This window comes from Juglans regia, chromosome 3 (genome assembly GCF_001411555.2).
Source record: "Juglans regia cultivar Chandler chromosome 3, Walnut 2.0, whole genome shotgun sequence".
Lineage (NCBI taxonomy): Eukaryota > Viridiplantae > Streptophyta > Magnoliopsida > Fagales > Juglandaceae > Juglans > Juglans regia.
Window position 1 is genome coordinate 14357834 of NC_049903.1, and position 19167 is coordinate 14377000.

Below are 19167 nucleotides of genomic sequence, written 5' to 3' on the forward strand. Positions count from 1 at the left end.
TTTTAAAAATGAATGATGTCGTCTTTGACAATTTAAAAAAAAAAAATTTATTTGAAAATTTTGAAAAGTGAGTGGAGCTTTTTTTTTACATGTAAATCAAAGTTAAAAATAAAGTCTACAAAGCCTGATTCATGGATGAGTGGGGAGTTTGGGTAAGGGATGAGATCTAGTATAGGCAAGTGCATAGTTAGTCACATAACATGCTGATGTGGCAGAATGAAATTGGAGGGCTGGTTATGGCCGGAGACCAGACTGTTTGGTCTCCAAGTTTTCTCCAAAAATAATATAATTTTTTTAAATTTCATAACAAAAAATTATATTATAAGAATATTTTAATTTTATAATATATTAGATGAGATGAGATGAGATGATATAATATATTTTGTTGAAAGTTAAATAAAATATTATTATAACATAATTTTTTACTATTATTTTTATTTTAAAATTAAAAAAAATTAAATTATTTATTATATTTTATGTGAGAGTTTGTAAAAATTATAATAATTATATGAGATGAGATAATTTAATTTTATGTAACCAAACTAATCCTAAATTCAATAACTATTCGCAAACTATTTTATTATTATTTACCCTCGTCTAATTTCATTGACCAAAGATCCCAATATGAACTCATTTTCTCACAAAAGATGCTGGCATAACAAGATGCCTATTAATTTTGGGTTCATGAAATATGACAGATGTTCCCGTGTTTTATTTCACTGCGGAGAAGAACCAGTGCTTCCTAATTAAAGATCCAATACCCGGCTCTTCTCGTCCTTATTCTTCATCGGCTACTGCTCAAAAATCAGCCCAAACGTCCACACGGGTATGACTAGTTTTGGGTATCATGGAGTTGTCGGTGTTGTTACTTCTTGTATCCATGGCAGGGTACTTGTTTAATGGGTTATGCTACGAAAGTCTTGCATGTCTACGATTGTGTTTGATTTTCCAAATTTTGTTCGATTAGCACTTGTTAAAATCTTGAATAGCATTGATGCTGTAAGCTCGGTTGGGGTGGTTCGGCTACAGTTTGATAAATGGTAAAGGCATCCATGCATGCATTGAGGGAGGCTGTATTTTGAATCGTTTTGCTCGTTGAGAAAATTAGACTTATTAAATTGTTTGTTAGAATATTGAGCCATATATACATTTTTTTGTCTATGTTACTTACAAAAAAAAAAAAACATTTTTTTGTTTATGTTTTGATCGGTGAAAAATGAAAAATTGTGAGAAAAAGATGGCGCAATTTGGATTGGTATTGATTCCGGATGGAAAGATCCTAGACTTTTTATTAGAATCTAGAGTAGGGATATCACGCAAGGTTGAGATGCTTTAACTTGTCAGGGTACAGTTTACGTTGAGTTGATTGGTCCCATGTAATACGAAGTTATAAAACTCTCAGTGGAACCTAACGGAAACTCGTTGAAGTTTCGAGAGTCATAAACTCAACAAAGGATTCATGATTATGAATCACTTGATTGTGGGTTAGGCGGTAATAGTTACTATTGAAACTGTTTGACAAGTTCTAGGAACAAAATTCTGGCTACATAACTGAAAGCATCTAGGTGAACGTGGATGCTATTTGAGAAGGGATTGCAACTAATAAAACTGAAGCATAATGTAGTGCATAAGAAGATTAGATTACATCATGCTAGAAGTAGAAATGATCTAGAATATGACTTTTGTTGTGAACATAAATAATGGTCTCTATTGGTTTGTATTCACTACGATAATCATTTGATGGCATCCTTCGAGGGTAAATCGGGGGGCTTCTGAAGGGATATTATATAATATATATTGACATAAGGAGCTCTATGATGGAGTTCTTCATTCTAACTAACATGGGGGAAACGTGGTAGAGAAACAAGGGAATTTAAGAAGGAAATTATTTTGTATTTAGTGCTTCTCTTTTCATAGATCCATGTTTTAGTTTCTATTTATCTGATATATTTTATTTTGATATTTACTAGCTCAATTTTAGAAATTGTAACATGTATAATTCTATGAGAAGTTAGATAAATGAATCTTATGTTGATCATGATTGTAGTCGGACAATGGTCTAGAGAGAGATATATCCAAGTCTGATAATCCAAGATAAGTTTAAAATTGAATTTCACGTTGGTTGTTAAGTTTGAGCTTTAAAGTGAGATTTTTAGACAGCCAGTATCATAAATAAGTATAAGATCAAAGGGAAAAGTTGTAGTTTTATCATGATTGTGAAGGAGGTAAAAGAGGAGGAACAAAAAAGTTCAAAAGCAAGTAATTATTACCTTGATTCATTTAGCGAATCCTCTCTCCTTATCTAGGATTTGCTACACGGGGTGTTGTCACTATTTATAAAAGGAATTTACTATGTATCATATCCATTATTGATATCCTTTAATTTTACCAGTGTAGGCCATCTGAATTGAGAAAAAAAAGATAAAAAGAATTACAAAGCAAGCACTGTGATCTTTAAACATGAGATAATAAGACATGTATTATTGTATCATAAAGTGTTCCAAAACATTACTAATTTAAACAAGTTTTTTGAGCCCCTAATTTCATATTTTCTTGGTGATCTGAGTATGTATAACATAAATTTATCATAAAAAGCTGACTTCAATCTGAACGTAGCTATGTCCTTGTCATGCATTGCCGGGTCTGGCCTTGGTATTAAGGTGATGGTTTGAGTAGTATTTTTTGTCAAGAAAAGGTGTGGACCCACGACAAACTAGTTTCTAGAGGGAACATTTCTCCTGAAAACTTATATTGCCTTTGTAATGAGGTAGTGCATCATGATTCATATGAAAGCATGAGACAACCATGAACTTTTCTTGTAAACTAAACAGTTGAGTAACTAATCTTTCATTGACCACCAAAATGGAGTATCACTAAAGGGTTTGTGAAGTTGTAGATCGATCAAAATTAGTATGCGGATTACAAAGATTTATGGTGGCAAACAACCCTGTACCCCCCCATGCCAATGAATCCTGCTTATATGATGTGGGTTCTAACTTCAAGGGAAAGAAATGATGCGTGCAGTTAATTATTCGAACTTACTGCATCAACTATATCTCTACCTCTAATCATTGGCACAAAGGTCTAAGACCTTTCCTTTTAGTGAATATTTTATTTGATTCTTTTATTTTTATGTTTATGAATAATAATGCTTGCTTTTGAATGTGGATTCATGACAATTGTTTTGTATTCTCTTGCCAGAAATTGAACTTGCATCCAGATGTCCAAATTCAAAGCAGCCTCTGCTCTGCTTTATTTTTTTTTTCTACATGCTCTTAGTAATAGTTATTTGTTCAATATTACTGAAAATTTCCTGCACTTGGTCCGACTAATTTTATCACAGGAAATGGACTTATGTTGGGAAACTTGTGTAAGAGCTTCAAAGCTGCTTCAGGTTAGGGAGTTATATGGTAATGTTATTCCATTCAAAAAAAGAAAGCGCAACTTCAAGGAGGAATTCCGAAAGATACAAGTATCACAACCTGTGGTATGTTCTTTGATGATAGGCTTGTATTTTTGAATGTATTGCTTTTCCAGTTCTTATTCTCCATGTTTAATTTTTTATTCTCACTTTGAAATCTTTTTTTCTGAGTTTTCTTCACTCGGTAACAAGTGGTACTTATCTATGTTTTTTCATGGACTAATTTGTGATGGTTAAAAGTATATCAAAGAAGAAGGCCTTGAGGTCTTTTTTACTGTTCCTTGTGACGTCTTCGAAACTTAAGCTATTGCTTTCTGTTCATATGCACAATGTCAAACAGAGTCAGTCATCTTCCACAATGTCACAACCTGTGGTATGTGACATTGTGGTATGTTCTTTGATGATAGGCTTGTATTTTTGAATGTATTGCTTTTCCAGTTTTTATTCTCCATGTTTAATTTTTATTCTCACTTTGAAATCCTTTTTTCTGAGTTTTCTTCGCTCGGTAACAAGTGGTACTTATCTATGTTTTGTCATGGACTAATTTATGATGGCTAAAAGTAATCAAAAAAGGCCTTGAGGTCTTTTTTAGTGTTCCTTGTGACGTCTTCGAAACTTAAGCTATTGCTTTCCGTCCATATGCACAACGTCAAACAGAGTCGGTCATCTTCCACAATGTCTTTAAAAGAATCATAAACATTGTCTTTTAAGTTTAGGACTCTTAAAAGAACCTTCTTTGTACTAGATGACAAGAGTTCCATTTTGTCCGGTCAACACCAAAGGATATGAGGTAACGTGATATGATTTTTTTACTTCCCTTGTGAACCCACTTTTGAGGTGACAATTTGTACATGATGTGGTGATCGTTGCAGTCCTTCATGGCCTTAGTGAAGTTGGAATCGTTAGGTCGTCTTAGCAACGATTATGTATTATGAGTTGTGGCTATCCTCTTCTTCTTAACTAGGTGTCTTCTCTTGTATGCATCATGTATATTTGGGCATTGCCTATATTTCTATTTATAAAATTTTTACTTATATATATATATATATTTATAAAGTTATTACTTGTGTGTGTGTGTGCACGCGCGCGCTAGTAATAGGGTAACGTCCAAGGGACGTTTACCTAATGTAGTTTTAATGTTTTAAAAATATTTAACAAAATTTCATCATTTATTTAATGATGAAATAGTAGTATTTTATAAATTAAATTTGATAGTTTATTTATGATATGATATTTATATTTTAATTATCTATTTTAAATTAGTTTAAATCAGTGTTTAAATTTCTACCATTGGATCAAATTTAAAGACTTATGATGAAGGGTTGGATTTAAATCCCCAAAACTTTCCTTTTCCCCTCACTTTCCCTTTCTCCCTCTCTCTCCTTCCGCTTCAACAGCCATGTCTTCCCTCTCTCTCACCCGATCTCCTCCCTCAAGCAGTCGTGCGCCACCGACCACGTCATTGGCTTCCTCTCACGCTGGTGACCAAACCCCACCGTCGAAGCCCCTTGGCAACTCCTCCCTTAGCTGCACTCGAGCAACCCGAAATGGGTCTCAACGCACGGATTCTCCACCCTTGAGCCACTGCGGCTCAACTCCAGCTCCACCAAGCACCACCACTGAGTTCCCCTCACGTTGTGGACCACTTCCATGGAACTTACCACCCCTAACTCCTCCCTAGCCCCACCATGCAGTGCCTCTACACGCACAGGTTTCTTCCCGTAGCGCCGCCATTAGCCAAACCCATGCCACCGCACCACCACGACGGCCTAGATCCGCCGCCTACAACCCATGACACCACCACCAGCCTTCCACAGCACCTCCCTTGCTCCTCCATGCCCAGCTGAGCCTCTACCTCTCCCATTTTGTGATTTTATAAATTTGTACATTTTGTGATTTTGTAGAATTAGGATGATTTATGGTGAGTTTGTGATCATCCTACGGTGATTTTGAGATGATTTACGGTGAGTTTGGTCTGTGTTTGTTGTATTTGCTGTGATTTTGTAATCTGTTGTGGTGATTTTGTGAAGAATATTGCTGTGAGGATGTAGCGAGGGACGAAGAAGAAAAACGTAAAATAAGAGTACTGTTCATTACTGTTCGTTGGGCGATAGACGCTTTTAAGAATAAGGATATATATATATATATATATATATATATAAAGAGTTGTGAGTCTTGTGACAAATGGCCTTAGTGACAATTTGCTCTAGAAGTTGGAAGATAAACATGGAAACCTTTTTAGGATGATATATAATGAGTTGTTTCTCATGAAGACGTCATCGCTACCTAATAAACTGAAAATAGACTATGCGATAAAAAAGTTTAGATTAGATGAGACATTGGTGTTAGATTTTTGGGTTAAGTATATAATCGGTCCCTGGATTTTAAACCTTATCTTTTTACTCCTTTGGTTTTCAGTTTTACCATTTCAATCCTAGAATTTGTAATTTTTTTTTAAATAAGAACCTTCTGCCAAATTCCCGTTAGAAAATCTGACATCTAGTGTGGCACACCATGTTGTTAAAAAATAATTAAAAACGAAATAATAATTTTAAAAAGCTAAAACTATTATAAAAACACGAAATCATTTAAAAATATAAAATTAAAAACAAATGAAAACCTGAAAAAGAAAATCTAGAAACCTGAAACAAATTAAAAATAAAACCACAAGTCATACAGTAGTTGTAAAAACTGAAAAAAATTAAAACAAAAAAAGATTCATACTATATTTTTAAGAAGAAAAACTTAAAAAAGAAAAAAAAAATTCAACTACAATTTTTTTTAAAAACCCAAGAATAAAAAATTATAATAATTAAAATTAAAAATGAAAAAGGAATTATAACTTTTGAAAAACAGAGAAATATTAAAATAAAAAATGAAAGCAAAGGGGTGACCGCATGGCCACCCTTGCTGAATGTAGGTGCACTGAGTTGGTCTACCTAGGCATGTGCCCGAGTTACCTTAATCCGGGCGCCACCTGAGTTGGCCAACCCAGGCAGCACGACCTAGGGAAACCCAGGAACTTATGTACTTAACTTGAAAAATTTTGTGCGATTCCTGGAGTTGTAATTAATGAGTTGTGTTAAAAACTTTACCATGTTTTAATCATTATTATCTTTTAAACATTGCAGGTTTGGAAGTATAGTGAAACAGATAAGATTGCCGATGGTGCTTTGGAAAAGATACATGTTGATGTACAAACACCTGAAGGCCTAACTGAAACAGATGCTTTATTAACGGGTGGTGCAAATGGATCCTTGAGGTATAATGAAAATGCAATGTGGTGCACTTATGCCTGTATGCCCTGACAATTATGCAATATTTATAGGACATTCCTTAACACTTGAGGTTCTGCAGTGAGCTATGGCCACTTGAATTAATAACTGGTCTTCTGGATTCTATGGTGCTATGATAGGAATACTTCTCAAAAGATTCTAGGAAGAGTATTAAGTCACACAAAAATTGAAAACCCATGCACTGTTTTTGTTTATGGAGCATTGGAAAATGAAACATGCTTTTTTAAGCAAATGAATATCATGACTTATGTGAGGCATGCGACGTGTGGTTGAGGTAACTTACTTATTTTTCTAGGCGGGAGAAAAAATGAAGTGTCTTTCTCCGGGCTGATATCGGTCCGGTCCGGTCCGGTCTTGGGCCATAATGTGGACCAGACCGGACCTATTCGGTCTACATTTTCTCCACCCTGGACCGGACCGACTCACATATAGGTCCGGTCCGGTCCGGTCCATTTCGGTCCGGTCCGGTCCAGGGTCGGTCCAGTCGGTCTGGACATGCCTAAAATGGGCTATTCAGCCCATCTAAATGTGATTTTTTTTTTGTTCAATTTCAATTATTTTCGGCCCATTTCAAATTTGGTATATTTTTTTAACTAAAACTATTTAAAAAACTTGATTTTGAAAAATACAATGATAAAAAAAAAGTTAAAAGTTAAAACTAATCTATATAAAATAAAAAAAACCAAAAAAAAAAAAAATAATAATACAGATTTTGCCAAGGATTGCTACCCACTGATTTTGTATGTTAATATATATGGAGTATCAACAAAAAATAATAATAATACAGATTTTGCCAAGGATTACTATACTAATACTATATATTATATAATAATACATTAGTAATTTAGTACTAGACTATTAGTATATTTTTTTCTAATACCATATTAGAGTCTATTACTATACTAATAGTATATATTATATAATAATACATTAGTAATTTAGTACTAGAAGTAGACTATTAGTATATTTTTTTCTAATACCATATTAGAGTCTATTACTATACTAATACTATATATTATATAATAATACATTAGTAATTTAGTACTAGACTATTAGTATATTTTTTTCTAATACCATATTAGAGTCTATTACTATACTAATACTATTATACTATATATTATATAATAATACATTAGTAATTTAGTACTAGACTATTAGTATATTTTTTTCTAATACCATATTAGAGTCTATTACTATACTAATACTATATATTATATAATAATACATTAATACTATAAACTTATAGTGATTAGTTATTATCAATCATGATCAATATAAGTTATAACTTATAACTATATAATAGATTAATAGTATTAGTATTGGACTATTAGTAATATAGTATAGGCTATAGCTATATGTTAGTAATATACTAATATTAGTTATAGTGATTTAGTATAAGTTATAACTATATTACTATAACTATAAGTCTATAAGTCTATAACTATTAACTATTGTCTTAGACTCTTACTCTATGTTAGACTATTACTAATTTACTAATATACTATTAGTATATATTTTTATTAATACCATATTAGACTTTAGAGTCTAGAAGTAGACTCTAGACTATTAATATAATACTTGTATTAGTATAAATATTAATAATTTAGTATTACTATAAAATTATAAATATTACTATTAGTATAAACTTATAAATGTGTATTAGTTAATAATTACTTAATGATGAATTAGTGATAGGATTAGGTTAATTAGTCAAATGAAAATTATATACTTAATATATATAAATTATTAAATTATATATATATATTTAATTCGGTCCGGTCCGGTCCGAAAACCAGCCGGACCGTGGACCGGACCGAATTAATTCGGTCCTCTTATTTTTGGACCGGACCGGACCGGAACAACTCTCGGTCCGGTCCGGTCCGGACCGAATTGGCCGGTCCGGTCGGTTTTCTCGGTCCGGACCGCCCGATTATCACCCCTAGTCTTTCTTGTTGGGAGTATTTCATATTAATGGAATAATGCATCTGTCTATTGCCTATTTTTTCTTCCATGTTAGGCTAGTAATATATTGTCCAAAGAGATAGAGTGACCTATTGGATACAATTTAAAGAAATTCAGATGCTAAATGCAGCCTATGATCTATTATCATGTATAGTATACGATTTTTTTTTTTTTTTGGCAAGTAATAAGATTTCATTAAAAGGCTCGAAAGGCACACTTTAGGTACACAGGAAGTATACAAGAACTGCACCTATCTAGAAGGGGAAAAAGTAACAAGAAAATCTTGAAAGTTAAGCCGTTAAGGTCTATCAAGGCTGTCCAAAGGAAGAGATTGTTGAAGAAGAGGGTTTTGAGCTACTCTAGCATTTGTTCGCGGTCTCTGAAGCCTCATTCCTTCCCTCTAGATACACCATGTGAAAGAAATATGAGGGTTGCCGCTAGCCTTCTCCAAGAGTAAAATAGGTGCACTAATCCTGAAAGCACAACCCGAGCCATTCCAACCCAACTGAAAAAGTCACTCCACAGTTCATAGCAATCTCACAATGAAATAAAAGATGATCCATGGACTCCTTGCTCCTCTTACACGTAGCACCAATTAACCACCACAATGTGTCTTCTCCTTAAGTTGTCAATGGTGAGTAGGCCTGCTACCTGCCCTCGGCCGGTGGACAGCCCACCACCCTGCCCCCTGAACTTGCATGGGTAGGCTGAGTTTGGTCCCAGTCCCCGTCCCGCATGGGTTGGTGACCCCACCTAGATGCCGGGTGGGCGGATTGGCCTAAGCACTGTCCACCTAACGTTATAGTGGTATGGGAGGGAGGGAGGGAGGGCAAGATGGAGAGCCCGAGAGACTGAGCGGCAATGACGAGAGAGGATGAGAGGAAAGAGAGAGGTGTGTGATGTCCCCCGGCGGGGGGGGGGGAGGTTATATGTAATGTAATATAATATATATAAACCAGGGCGGGTGGGTAACACTTGGGCGAGGCCAGTGCCCCACTCGGCACTTGCCCTTTGTTTTCCCAGGGGGCTAGCGCCAACCCACTGGATGTGGGAGGACTGTCCCGCCTACCTCAGGTTGGTCAAGCAAGAAATGCAACCTGTGGAGGGGCCTTAGTCCTCCAAATGCTTTTCCATGGAAAGGGATGGCGATTGTTATCATGAGAAGTAAGGACATTACAGGAGAGCAGACAAAGAACATCCCTCTCTTGTTAGGAGTCAATTAAAACTTGTCTACATCTCCCTGTCTTAAACTAGTAGAATATAGTAGATTAAAGAATGCATCTCTCTCCCAATCATAAGCCGCTCTGACAAAGTTGACATTCCACATAATAGAATCACTAGATATCTTTGTATAATCCATCACAAAAGTATCCTTAGCTCGTGCAATGCTGAACACCTACCTTAGGAAAAGCTTCCTTGAGAGCCCTATCAACGTACCACAAATTTTGCCAGAAACTAGTGCTAATGCCATCTCCAACCATCAATCTACTATGATAAGAAAACTTCCCCCATCCCTTGTGAATTTCTATGCTCCCAACTCCATGACACCCTCCTACCTCGTAAGAGCACCAATTGTTTTATAACTCAATGTAGAAGCGTGTGCTTAATCGCAAAGTACCCAGGCTGACGCACTTTGCATAGCGCTTCACTTTTGTTAGTGCTTCACTTACAAAAGTGAAGTGCTTTGGTTACCAAAAACAAATGATGTTTACATAAGTGTGCTTTTAGCTCTTTTTATGCGAGCTTAAAGAGTAGAAAATCACGCTCTTGTCTCCATTGGTTGATTGTAATTGATTTTAATGCATGACCTTTCCTGAATTTATTGTATCACTAAACTAGCATGCATAGGAATATGTCCCATATAATTGGGCTCTTGCCTATTCTTATGATCAATACAATTTTGTTTACCTATAAAAAAAAAGGTAAAACTCGCTTTTGTAATTTTTAGAACTATATATAAATTACTTAAGTCCCAAAAAATAATATTGAGAAATATTCTCAAGTATTTAGTTTATATTGAAGATCATTTACATATCATGGTGCCACATGTCATGTGATGTGTATATGCTTTGAGTTAATTGGCTAAATATGTTACCACCTTGCTTTTGAAACCTTTTTTTTATTGTGTTTGATGGATATATTATTATACGTCATCTTTAATAAGGTGTGATGTACTTCTATTAGGCACGCGCTTGTGCTTTATGCCTAGGCTTTAGATGATGTTTGCACTCAAGTGTGCCTAGCACTTTCACCAACACTGACTTAACTTCCACCATAGAACACCATAGGGCTTCCCTTTTCATGTAAAAACGCCATAGCCATTTTCCCAAAAGAGCACAGTTAAACGCTGACAAGTTCCTTGACTCCCAACCCTCTCGAGGGGACCAGGGTGCAAATCTTGGGGCAGCTGAAAAGATGAATCTTGGCTGCATCCTCCATAGCACTCTACAAGAAATCCCTTCGAAGCTTCTTTAAGCATTTTGCAGTGCTCACTGGGATAAGAAACAAAGATGAGTAATCTATTATCATGTATAGGGTAAGATTTTTAAGCATGTTGTTTACCAGCATCCTGTGTACTAGGGACCTTATGAATACTGAGTATTGGTTTGGGACCTTAAGCATACACATCCAGTAGAATTGGATTTCTCATGATGGTTCGATTGTCAGTTGTTGCAGATAATATCCCTTGATATAAGAAGTTGTAGGAACTTTATTTCTTATAAAAAAATAGTTGAAGGAATTTTGTTTTTCTTAATCCGGTCCCCTCCAAGCTTAGGTGCAAAAGCTATATCTGTGCTATCGATTAGTGCTTTGGAGATTCTTGTGGTATCATTTAGTGTTTGGAATAAATTTATTTGCAAGCCTCTTTATTGCTTTGGAGATTCCACTCTTTTGATGTGGAAGTCTATGACATCAACTTATATGAAAAAGGTATTAATAGTTTGACTCATTTTTATGAATATAAAGGGTCCTGTAGTAAGTAGTGTGCTACACTCCAGACTTTTAAATAGCATACTCTAGTGTTTAACTTATAGTGTATTAAGTGTGCCATATTTCTTTGAAGTTTGGGGAACCATCGTAAATCGTGGTAAAAGAAGTGTGAAATAATTACCCATCAAGATGTGTACTTAGGCTCTACCTTTTTGTCTCTTCTCTAAGGTACTTGAGTTGCGCCTCTTGCGCTTATCAATAAAGATTTATTACTTACAGAAGAAAAGAGTCTCTTCTCCAAGGTTCTCTTTGTATAAAGAAGTTTTCCATCAATGGCCTTATGGTACTCTAGTCCTGCAAATTGGTGTCTGATGCATGTTTTTTCTGCCAAAGTTTCAAGTTTTCATGGGTTTTTATCATCTTTATGTGAAATTTATACATAAAAAGTCCATTACATGTTATTGCACATGAAGTTTGGTACTCTTGCAGTTTTGTTGAAGTTGGAAAAGTTAGACCACATTTTGATTACGAGGTAAAATGCATGCCAGATCGTGCATGGCCTTTTATCAAAGAAAACCAAGCAGAGTATGGTACAATTCCTGGGCCAATTCGCAGATCTGCAAGAGGGTCACTTCGAATGGGATCAGATGTGTCTTGCATAAAATTGTTTGGAAAGCAATCTACCACAATAGAAAATGATTCAAGCATCCGGGATGCACTGTATCCTTCCATTGCTTTAGGCTTTGATAAGCTCTAATTATGTTGCTTCTTGTGTTGCTATCTTAGTGCAGCTTGTTTATTCCACTATCTATTAGGCCTCGTTTGGTTACATGGATGAGATAAGATAAGAAATCTGTGAATAGTAGTAAGATAATTTGTGAATAGTAGTGAAATAATTTGAGTTAAGATTTTATGGGGTTTTGGGAAAGGAGAGATAAAAAGTTGAAGAAAAAAATTATGAAGTTAGAATATAATTTTATAATATTATTTTTGTTTTGAGATTTGAAAAAGTTGATTTTTTTGTGTATTTTGTTTGGAAGTTTGTAAAAATTGTAATGATTGGGTAATGATTAGATAAAAAAGTTAAAAATTTGAAATTGAAAAATGATTGTGTTTGAATGGTTGTTTGGATGTTGAGATAGGATGAGATGATTTCAAAGGTTTGTGAAACCAAACTAGGCCTTAGTTTCTTGAAATTTGCTGTATTTGATAAACTCTTATTATGCTGTTGCTTATGTTGCTGTCTAGCTTGTTTATTCCAGATGTCAATCTTTTCAGTTTGATCCAAAATTTTTGTCAAATTTGATATCTATTGGGGGTGATGCTGCCACCCTTGGATTCAGAAATCTATTTCTGCACTTGTAGTTCCTTGACATAGGAAAACAGAGTAAGTAATTTGGGTTCAGAGACATCACGTGGATCTCTTTCTATTGTTAAACTCATTGAACCGTTAGATCTCGATTGGAGTTTTCCTGCCACACATCGAAGAATGCGTGATGTTGCTTCTTTCAATTGTACCATCTGGACTGCAGATTGCAATTTTAATTGGAGTCGAGCAGTAATTGGCAAGTGTTTTTTGTTCTCTCTCTGTGATCTCTCTCTCATATGGGATAATATTTTTTTAAATTTAACTTCATGTTTCTACTTTCCATTGTGCTTGTAGCATAAGTGTAATCAGTTAGTTTTTTATTCTTCACATAATTATATATACTTCATTTTATAATCTTCTATGAGGTAACAATTGCATCAACTTGCAATGTAAATTTTTCGTGTCCTGAAATGCGAACTGGAGGTGAAGGAAATTTAGTGAGGAAATGGAAAAGGTAATTTTTCACTAGCATTTTCTTTGTATAAGTGCTTAAAGTTTATTTATCTTGGTTGTCACAGGTACTAATCTAGGGGCTGCCTTGGTGGATTTGGAAACTGGAGATGCATCATGGGTGTGTCGAAGTAAAAGTGATGTTTTTGCACTACAATTTATTCACTCGGTAATTTGTGTCATTTGAGGTTCACAAGTATGCATTTGATTTACCTTATGATATACAATTTTACTTCAATGGATTAAGCCTTTGGATCATGCTGGTTTTATATTTCATTGTACTATGTGCAAATGTGAGAAATTGAATGGACACGATATTGTATATAAAGCTTTCACCATTTTCATAATAGTAGCACGTATGTCTAAGGAGGATATTTTGGCTTCTGTGATGATGTAATTTGGAAAGGTTCTTACAAGAACTGAACCAATGAAATAACTGGTGAATAGAGGGGGTCAAAGTTTTAACAGGGCTTCGACTTTGATTGTATGACAGATAATAAAATATGTTTTTGGTTATAAATACTGCTTAATTGGTAAAGTGAAAAATTTGATATTTGGAATGATGATTAAGTAGAATATTTTCTTTTGTCCATGTGCGATTATTATATTTTTAAATTTCTTGCAGGGAAATGCTCTCTTATGTGGACTCAGGGATGGAGCAATTGTGACAGTGGATGTTCGTGAAAAACGGGAAGGGAGTTCTGCTGCACTTATTAGTCATATACCTTACTCATCTTCGGATAAAACTCTTGGAAGTTCTAGTCGACAAGTGTTTGAGGTATCAAGGATTTTTATGGGTTGCTGAACTAATTGCATTGCCACACTAGTATATTCTTATTTGATCATTTTGAGAATCAAAATTTCTGTTACAAAAATTGTTTTTGAGTGTGAACATTTTGTGTGAAAAAATTGTGGATTTTAATTAGGTCTCTTTCCTATTACTAGGCTGCATTTGGATGTTGAGGCGATCTCAGATGATTTGAGTTGAAATGTGAATAGTAATATTTTGTGGGTCCCATTGAGATGTGTTTGAATGTTAATAGGTTGAGATATGTGTTTGAATGTATGAAGTAGGTTGAGAAGGACTTAACTTTTTTTTAGAAGTTGAAAAAGTAGTGGGTCCCATCAATGATTGGTTTGAGATGGATTGAGTTGATTTCAACAACCAAACATAGCCTTACTGTGTCTTGGAGTACGCATGAAGTTTTCTATAAGAAGTATTTCCTTCCTCGAGCACTCTCATTGGATTAGCTAAAGTTAAAGTACATTTTTGATGAATGTAAGATGAATTTAACATTTAACTATTACATTCAAATAAGTTTTTATATTGGAATAGTCATTTTTTTATTATATGACAATAAAATAATATAAGATGAATTTAACTGACTTCACATCAAATCTTCATATTGGATTATCCATTTATTCATTATATAGTAATGAGTAATTAATAATTTTAATAAAATTTTATTTTTTTTAATTATGAATTTATTTTATTTTATCATATTTTACTATTCATAATATTATATATTAATTAGTAATTATATTTTAATTATATTTTTTCAATTGTCATTTAAAATGGAAAGATAAATAATTGATATTAAGGGGAGAGAGAAAAAAAGAATATAAAATAGATTTGATGAATGAATAGTTCATTTCAAATTTGGAAATAATTTTAGATATTACTGTAGCTATATTCCAAATATTTAGAATATAGCTATTTCAATGTGAGCTATTTTATGACTTAATAGTTAAATTCTCATTGGATTTAGCTTTTAGCTAATCCAATAAGAATGCTCTTACTCTGAATTGAGTCCACTTTTTCCCTTCCCCAGTTTCTAGTTTAGTTTAATCTTTATTGTTCAAGTTTGAGAGGTCACTGGCAAAACTTTTGGGTGCTGCAGTGATTCTGTTTTCTGTGGCTGTTTACCTAGGTCTCCGTATATTTAATGAACTATCATCATGATGAGATTTCAGATATAATAGAATTGATATCTTGTTTTGCAGCTCTTTGGAAACATATATCCATCATATACCGTAAAAATGCCTTCATCTATTTCTTGGTTAGTGGGCTAAACACCTAATGGACATTTTTTCCCTTTCAGTTTATCTATTTGATTGTGATTGTGACTGTATTTAGTTTTGGAATAGTTTGGTATCACTTCAGTTCGATGACCATTACTTCTTGGCAAGCTCCATGGATGGATCGGTTAGTATTTGGTTTCCATTGTAATTACTTTTTAGGGTATGTATGCTTAACAAATTTCTGCTCGGAGCTTGCAACAAATATTGAATTGTTCTCGTATTACTCGAGTGCTTGCATTTAAGCATTTAATGCGTGTAGATCATATTGTCTGTTAATCAGTGTGTGAATATACAAAGTGAGACTACTGCTAATCTATAACTACAATTCCAAGTAAACTTAATTAAGCCTTGAACCCATCTAATTGTCTCAGCAGTATGAATCCTATCTCAGCTAGTTGGTTAAGCCATTTTTATTCCCTTCACTGTTATGTAAGGTCGAAAGCTCTAGTCTCCCAGCTTTTAAAAAGGAACTACGTTTGACAAAGAACATAAATTAAATGGAGAAAGGGAAAGAGGTTGATTGAAGGTTTAAATGTGTTTGACTATTCAAATAACGAACTAACAGACGGAAGGACTCATTTTCAATAACGAAAGGATGGATATATTTTCTTAGCCTCTATTTATATCCTCTTTCATTTTTGTGCTGTACTGTATTTGTTCCTCTGGTCACATGGACCATGATTTTGGTTATTCTGTGAAAAGATCATCATTTACCCATAACATTGTCAATGCTGTTGTCTAAGATAAACCTTTTCATACTTGCAACAGCCTTTAAAGATACATATATATATATTATAAGTATAGGCTTTCTGACAAGTTTTTTTTTTTTTTCCTTGAATCTCTTTTCATGTAAGTTGGATTATGTTTCTTGCATTGCTCTCTCTCATGTCTGATGACGAAGCAGTTATTGTGGCTGGTCTAAAATAATGTTGATCTTTTAGTTCAAACTGATTTCAATGTTCAGTCTAGAACTCTTGTTATGGTTGGTCATCAGAAAAGAGAGGGAGGGAGAAAGGGAGAGATTTTCATTCATAGGTTTCCATTCTTTTCCAGGTGAAATTATATGATCATCGGCTAATACAGAGAGGGGCTGTGCAATCTTATGAAGGTCATGTTAACTCCCGTACTCGTATACAGCTTGCAGTTGACCCATCCGATAAATTTGTTATGTCAGGTATTGGAGTGCTAGCTATTTAACTGGTGAGGGTCTTAGAAATACGAGCTTGTCTTACATTATATTCATTTTAGGTGGGGAGGACTGCAAATTACGGATCTGGAGTATCAAGACTGGAGAATTGCTCTTTGAGGATAAATTCTCCAATTCAGTCCCTTCAACCGTGTGCTGGCATAGAGCTGAAAGTATGTGGATTTCTTCTTTGTTTCTCATTCTATTAATTTTATCATTTTTAGATCCTTATCGTGGGTAATAGATATTTTGTAGGGGTAAAGGCTCGTTTGCTGTGACTTATCTAGACTTTCCAATTTATAAACTAATTGTATTAAACTCCTGTGCAGGATTGCTGGGTGTGCAAGATGAAACGCAATGGTATAAAGAGTGTATACATCAGCAGGGCTATGGTTTAAAAGCTTGGCTTGGATCTCATAAAGGACTGTTTTACATGGACTGGTCTGGAATTTATAGTGACGCACTAATGTAGTTTTTAAGTGTCTAACAGATAGATTCTGGTTCTGAAAAGCAGTTCCCCTCAAACATGCAAATCACCAATTGCCGGTGGATGGGCACAATAATGACAATACCAGCAGCAAAGGGGGCTGCTTTTTTTTTTAAATGTCGGGAACCTCTTCAAGGCAGGGCCCTTCGGACCCACCCTTGCAGAGTAAATCCCGGTCCCATGCACTGCACCCTTGAAAGTTTTTCTACATAGAACTGGTTAAATCGCTGGTTTTTCACCAGGAGGTGTGACTCCAAATAATTATTTGCACTCAAGAGGTGTTGAACCTTGGACATCGAAAGAAGTGATGTCTCAAGACCAATGCCTTCATCAAGAGGGCATCTTTGAGCAAAATCGCCAGGCAATGTTTTGGTGCCAAGAGAGAGCTATGAATGTAAGCAAGGGTGAAAGAGTAATGACTTGGCCCAATTCAACTGAGTTGTTCACTTAGGGTCTGGATTGTATTAACAGATAGCAATGGTTATAAATGGCTAAAAGTATCTTTCTAATCTCCAAATTTCCCACTTCTTTTCTTTTTTATATAAGAACAACTATACGATATCTTTCTTTTTAGGTGTTTGTTTGCTTTTTTGTGCTACTTCTGTGATATGTTTTCTTTAATTAAAGAGTTGCTTTGCCTTTTTCACCTAGCATATGATCTCATTAATTGGGCCCAATTTAAGTACGTCACAAATTTTGACCTGAATTTGATCAGATTTTACCCCAACCTTACAGTCCAAACATACTGTGAGCCTCGCAGACTGTGATGGTAATCACTAGTCACAAGTTTTTCGCTTTTAGTACAGAAAAGCTAAGGCGACCCTTTAATCACTTTTACCAGGAAGGGAGCTAGGCAGACAGTTCTTTTCATCTCTTTCCTGATGATTTTAGACTGCTGGTGTTTTCTAGGAGAGTTATTTATTTATTTATTATCTTAAATCTTAAGGCTATGTTTGAATGTTAAGATGATTTCAATTTATCTCAAATTAATTATTGATAGAATTTGTTTTTTGAATTTTTTATAAAAAGTTAAACTCATCTTAAACTATTTTATATATTCAAACACATATTTTAATCTATTTATATTTTAGTACATCTCAATGGAATATACAAAACACTACTATTTACAGATCAACTCAAATTATCTGAGATCACCTCAGTATTCAAATGCAGTGATCTAAGCCTACAGCTAACAGCAGTATCTCTCTCAAGTGGCAGGTCAAGTCATACACTGCTGTAGGATCGGTTGAGTGTTTGTTACAAAAGTTTCTTTTGTGTTAAGAACTGACTCAAAATCAAAAGTTAAGACAGAATGATGCTTTGATTAATGCCAAAAGCAAACCACCACCTTACCCTCCTCTTCTAGACATCTAAAACCGAGAAAGAGCGATGGAAAAAAGGCAAAGACTATCAAATTTTAGGTGTCTCTGTCTTGACTTAAAACATGCTTTTGGGAACGTTTTCAATAAGATGGAACTGGGTGGATCGAACATAATCTTGTCATTTGAAACTTTTTTCTTTTGCTTTTAGGCAATCCGCGGGGATGACGTATATAATTTGAGGAGTGCTTATGTAAAATTGAACTTACATAATATATAATTACGTAGTTTTTTTTTTCTTTTCTAAGCAAGCTTTAATCATTGAAGGAAACCAAATTACACGAGTACTTTAGTTATGGGCATACAAAACCAGCAAATTAAACTAATTGCACTAAACAGATCAGAGCCTACGTAGATCTTTTCCACTATGGAAATCCAGGAGACAAGGGGGTAGTTTAATAAGGGGTATCTACCAAACTCATTGTTTGATGCGGTCCATTGCGCTAAATTATGCGCCATCAGTTTTGATGTCGATAAATTTTCTATGATGTCTATTTTTGAAAGCCTTTAGCAATCTGAAATTATATTGAAGATGGACCATTCAGAGGAAGAAAAGGGGTTGTTGAGAGCTTCGGCCACCACTTGGCAGTCTCCTTCTATAACT

The 19167-nt window shown here is 34.6% G+C and overlaps 1 protein-coding gene across 3 annotated transcripts; it reads left to right on the forward strand.

Annotated features, from left to right (window-relative positions):
- Window positions 1-676: 676 nt before the first annotated feature.
- Window positions 677-17724, forward strand: LOC108993889. 3 transcript variants are annotated; one of them, XM_018968941.2, is made up of 12 exons: window positions 677-826; window positions 3344-3487; window positions 6553-6683; window positions 12100-12330; window positions 12997-13175; window positions 13498-13598; window positions 14055-14207; window positions 15434-15489; window positions 15578-15635; window positions 16565-16685; window positions 16760-16870; window positions 17027-17724. In XM_018968941.2, exons 1-12 carry the CDS (start codon window positions 692-694, stop codon window positions 17167-17169), a joined length of 1563 nt encoding a protein of 520 aa, XP_018824486.2. In that variant the 5' UTR covers window positions 677-691; the 3' UTR covers window positions 17170-17724. The 3 variants fall into 3 exon arrangements, with proteins under 3 accessions (XP_018824486.2, XP_018824487.2, XP_018824488.2); XM_018968942.2 differs by having other exon boundaries at window positions 804-888; XM_018968943.2 differs by lacking the exon at window positions 677-826 and adding an exon at window positions 949-1040.
- The last annotated feature ends 1443 nt before the right edge of the window (window positions 17725-19167 follow it).